The sequence below is a fragment of the Rhopalosiphum maidis genome, chromosome 2 (genome assembly GCF_003676215.2).
Source record: "Rhopalosiphum maidis isolate BTI-1 chromosome 2, ASM367621v3, whole genome shotgun sequence".
Classification (NCBI taxonomy): domain Eukaryota; kingdom Metazoa; phylum Arthropoda; class Insecta; order Hemiptera; family Aphididae; genus Rhopalosiphum; species Rhopalosiphum maidis.
The window spans coordinates 25,875,483-25,880,326 of record NC_040878.1 but is presented as its reverse complement, the minus strand read 5'-3'; the positions used below and the strand labels follow the sequence as shown (position 1 = coordinate 25,880,326).

Below are 4,844 nucleotides of genomic sequence, written 5' to 3'. Positions count from 1 at the left end.
TATTCAAAAAAATGTATCCTTTGCTAATATTACACTTATATATTATACCATCTAATGTCTATAGGTAATAACATACAAGGCATATTTTATTTTAGTAAATATCAGTTATGAAGTATATCATACTGCCATCAAACATTTTAGAATGATTTTTATACCAACTAAACAGTTGACTCAATTTACTTAAACTATTTAGAATTAAATTATGATATAATTCAAACCCAAATATTTTTCTCTGAATATTTGGCTAAGAGATAAGCATTAACAACTGAAAAATAGGTTGTAGATTCCATTTATAACCATAATATCTTTCTTAAAGTTTGTACAGGAAACCATAAATAGTAAAAATGAATGACTAGAATTTGCATTTTGGTTATCCTGAATTTAAAGTAATAGTATTCACTAGGACTCCGGACTTAAAGCATTTGCTTATTTTTATGGATTGGCTTAAAATGTAGCATAGTGCTATGGAAGTGTATGTCATGTTAGAACACATTCAATTATGAAATTTGATAGTGCTTTTTTCAACAATTTTTTAAATACATGGTTATTCCTAGTTTTTCTGAATATTTTTGCTTTTTTGACTAGTTTTTCTAGTTGTTATGTTTTTTTTTTTAGAAAATCCCTTGGAAAATCTATAAACAATAAAGCAAAATGTCTCGAAAGTGAAGTTTGATTTTTTATATTATAAAGATTTATTTTGATTTTTTTGTTAGAAACTTCCTAATCATTTTGTTTCAATATTTTGTGCAGTCTTTAATTATATTATTTTTAGCACAGTTATAAATTATGTCTAGTATCTACATTATCATATAAAATATTTTTGCTCAAATTTAAGTTTTTTAAATGCTTATTTGAGTGCTTATAATTATATTTTTAGTGCTTTTTTAATCACCTATTTTAAAGATTTTAAGTGCTATAAGTTCCGAGCCCTGGTAATCACTAATTACTTTATAGTAACCTATAGAACTTTAATTGTATATTGTAATCAAATACAAATATTGAAAATGTATTTAAAAATATAGAAATTAAAACCGTAATAACTAATAAGTAACATATTTGTATTAATAATAATTATGTAATGTTGTATTGTAATTCAGTCTTTATAGTAATTTTATAAAGTACAAGCGAAAATATATCACGAAGTTCTGTTAAACTAATATAAGGCATATTGTCATGGTACAATAAATCTATCATGGATCTAAAATAAAAACGCATCGATTCCGTTGACAAATGCGGAAAAAACATTTTTTTTGTGTATGCAAGACTAGACAAATTACCAACTGATTCAAATTGCTTAGTTAAAGGACCAGATACTGCAAAATAGACTGTAAGTTCTTCTTTATGAGTAATATGTTTACTAATATTCATCACAGTGTCATACAATGCACTGGGATCCAATGATGAACCAAGATCGTATATTTTGATGTGACGTTGATTCCTAAAATATTTAAAAACAATTATCAGTAAACATGTATACAATAATAAATCAGGGGCGTCATTTCAATTTTTTTTCCACATATTTGACATTATTGTGACGTGGCCGAGCGGGCAATGTGGATGTGCCTTGCAGACCAAAATTTACAATTTAGAATTTTAAGTACACAAATGTATATCTTGCGTACCGCAAATGACGCCCCTGTAATAAATTATTAAATATTTATATAATAATAAGTATATTTTTGATAAATAGGGTTTGAAAGTTGTAAGAGTTGCATACTTTTCTAAATACTCTCAGTTTATAGTAAATCGAGTTAGAAATCCGTTATGTATAATGATGAGTTTAAAAACCAAAACTTTAAAAAAATATTTTGTCAATTTTAAAACAATGTACGTTTCTATATTTGTGTAAAAAGTGTATTATGATAATATAATATACATCTAAAAAAAAAATGTATGTTTATAATTGATGTTACATATTTTAATATACAACTTCCCAAATATTTGAAAATATAATTTTATAACCAATTTTTTACACATCAGATTTTTCTTATTCATTTTTTCAATTATTTAATATGATTATAGTATACCAGCAATATAAAAATGTTGATAAGAAGTAATAAATACTTTTTTTAGAGGGGGGATTTTGTGAAAATTTCTTTTGCATACATAAGTTTTTTCTTTTTTCTATTTTAGCTAACTTCTGATTTTCTGAACCCAATTTATAACAATAAGTTTCACATCATAGTGAATAATTTATACTTTAATAATTTTAGATATTTTTAAGTTAAAACAAATTCTAATATGAGTTTAATTTATAAATAAGCAGTGAATAACTAGTGAAATATGTCTTAACAAATTATGATATATAATACTTTGTTTTAAAATAAATAATACAAACAATATAATTTATGAACTTACACGTATAGTAAACTTTCGTTTAATTGAGGGACCATTAATAATCCAACAGGAATAGAATATGTATGACTTTGAATTATATATGTATTAGTTTCATGTTTAATATCTTGAAACAAATGTGAGATCATCGGAGTAATACCAGCTTGGTGCAGGTAACCATAAAATATAAATCCAATAATATTAGAAAAACACCAAACAGGAAGTATGTGTTTGAAATTCTTCATGTAATGACTAGAAAAATACTTGGAAGTAGAAAATACAATTGGTAATAAAAGAGGTAACAGAAATCTGGGCTCTTGGTGTGGAAAAATTGATAACAGGAACAATGGAACGATCACACTAGCCATCATTAAGGTTTTAACTTCATAAATATTTGGTAATAAATGGTAATGATGATTTAAAATACTGTAAGAATATATAATATTTATGAATTAGTAAAACAATATGAATATAAATTGTAAAGTTGTAACATTTTATTTGTGAAACAAATATACTTACATTTTTATCAAAGAATTGAATTGTAAACGTCCTAGAAAAAGTAGAGCTAAGACATTGAAAAGCAATGGCATATTTATGATGGCATGAGTTATTCGAAAATGGATACCATGTTCAGCTAAGTTTGAAGGTTGTATATTATACTTGATAAAATTTAAAGGAGTTATGACCAAACTGGCTTTGTTTTCTGTTATATGCTCAAAGTAAAATGAATCAATGAGTATAAACGTAAATATTCCAGGCAGAGTACATAGAAATAATATTATAAAACGTATATTGAATATTTTTATAAAACGATCATCGTTCTTAGAAAATCCTCTGGAAACCCAATAGAAAATAGGGGTAACAGCAAATAGTAAAAAAGTTGGTCTATTGAAGGTACCAACAGCTAAAATGGTACCAATTTCTAAACAATGAGAAAAATGATGACTAGGTAATAGACGTAGCTTACGGCTCATCACTACTTTATCTGTTATTGATGTACGGAATGCATACATATTTCGTATTTCGTTTTCAACAGCTACAACCTATGATAAATAAAAAAAAAATTAATTAAAAAGAACATATACTATTATAAATAATTAACTTACTTTATCTGAAACAGTCATACTGTCAACAACTTTCCATAACAAAAGAGATACTAAAGCCAATTCTAAAGAGTTAGTAAATGTCTTTGTACCAAATACAATTATAACATAAGAACTTGAAAGCAGTAACAAATATCTATTAGACTTTAGTTTGAGTATTTTACAAATCCTGAAAAATATTAAATCGATAATATTATTCTGTTTTCAAAAATATACATTCAAATAGTCAAAATATGTTGTGATTATACTATTGCCATACTTATATAGTGAATAGTCGGTTAAAAGTGACACTGCACAAGTAACTAATCGAAAAACAAACAGCAATAGAAAAGGATTCCACTGAATTTTATATAATTTAAAAATCCATTTGGCAATATATAATGGCATGCCAAAAATTCCATATAATAAACCTATACTTCTAACTGGTGCATCCTTATTGAATTCCCAAGGACGGTTATGAACAACTCCAAAGACATCACCTAAAATCAAAATTATTTATTTATTATTCTTGTACCTATATTTTATTTTGCAAAAAAATGTTCAGTTTTGTGATACAAAAATAAATGATTTATTAGTTTTATAATTATGTTTTAAACCAAGAATTAATAATTGTATAAAACTCGGAAACTGTAAATTACATTATATATTTACTATAAGCATAGTAATCAACTTAATTTACTTAATCAAATAATCAATTAGAACAACAAGAAAAGTAAATCATCTTTTAATTTTAATATAGAGACATTCATTGCACACATCAAATATTTTCTACGAAAATAAAAATTAAATTAAAATAATATATTTATTAGATTAGGTACCTACTTAAATAATTATAAAAGGTTTGTTTATTTTTTTCAAAATAAAACATACAGTTAAGACATAAAGAATAAGATACTTCAATAGCTCAATCAACTGAGTAGTTATTTGGAAACTTACCAGTGATGATTTCGGTCGTTTGAAAATATTCATCAGGATGAATATAACCATTTTGTACGAAAATAGTGGATAGTATTCTAAAAGCCAAAAAGCAACCATATTCCGGTCCCGGTGACATAATATTATATTAAAAATATAATTTAGTTTTCAAGTTGGAGAGAGCTCATTCGTTAATTACGATATGGAGATATTTTGATTTGTTATCGTTTCAATCGTTTTATCATGATTGGGCGAGTCAGTTGCGATGGTTATTATCAGATAGTTGTACCATATTTGTACCATGTTCTATGATGTTACCATTCGACACACGAAATAAAACCCATGAATAAATCCGGCCCTATGATTGGTCTATACATTTGGTGCGAAAATTTAAATTATTATGAACTTATTATTAACTATAATAAAAAAAATGTGGTATAAGTACTCGCATGGGCGCCACGAGGGGGGTGCAAGGGGGTGCACTTGCACCCC

The 4,844-nt window shown here is 25.9% G+C and overlaps 1 protein-coding gene across 1 annotated transcript; it reads right to left on the bottom strand.

The window, feature by feature from the left end:
- Positions 1 to 795: 795 nt before the first annotated feature.
- On the bottom strand, positions 796 to 4,546 carry LOC113553344 (GPI mannosyltransferase 4-like). Its single transcript, XM_026956641.1, has 6 exons — positions 4,374 to 4,546; positions 3,697 to 3,916; positions 3,441 to 3,606; positions 2,854 to 3,377; positions 2,359 to 2,760; positions 796 to 1,438 (listed from the first exon to the last, which is right to left on the bottom strand). The coding sequence occupies exons 1-6, from the start codon at positions 4,489 to 4,491 to the stop codon at positions 1,072 to 1,074; spliced, it is 1,797 nt and encodes a 598-aa protein (XP_026812442.1). The 5' UTR covers positions 4,492 to 4,546; the 3' UTR covers positions 796 to 1,071.
- Positions 4,547 to 4,844: the final 298 nt, after the last annotated feature.

What these genes read in the sequence shown, in the direction of transcription:
- LOC113553344 (XM_026956641.1), bottom strand. Translation starts at nt 4,491, where the DNA reads ATGTCACCGGGACCGGAATATGGTTGCTTTTTGGCTTTTAGAATACTA. An exon ending in AACGACCGAAATCATCACTG is followed by an intron (nt 3,917 to 4,373) that starts GTAAGTTTCCAA and finishes TTTTGATTTTAG; the next exon opens with GTGATGTCTTTGGAGTTGTT. An exon ending in ACCGACTATTCACTATATAA is followed by an intron (nt 3,607 to 3,696) that starts GTATGGCAATAG and finishes AATATTTTTCAG; the next exon opens with GATTTGTAAAATACTCAAAC.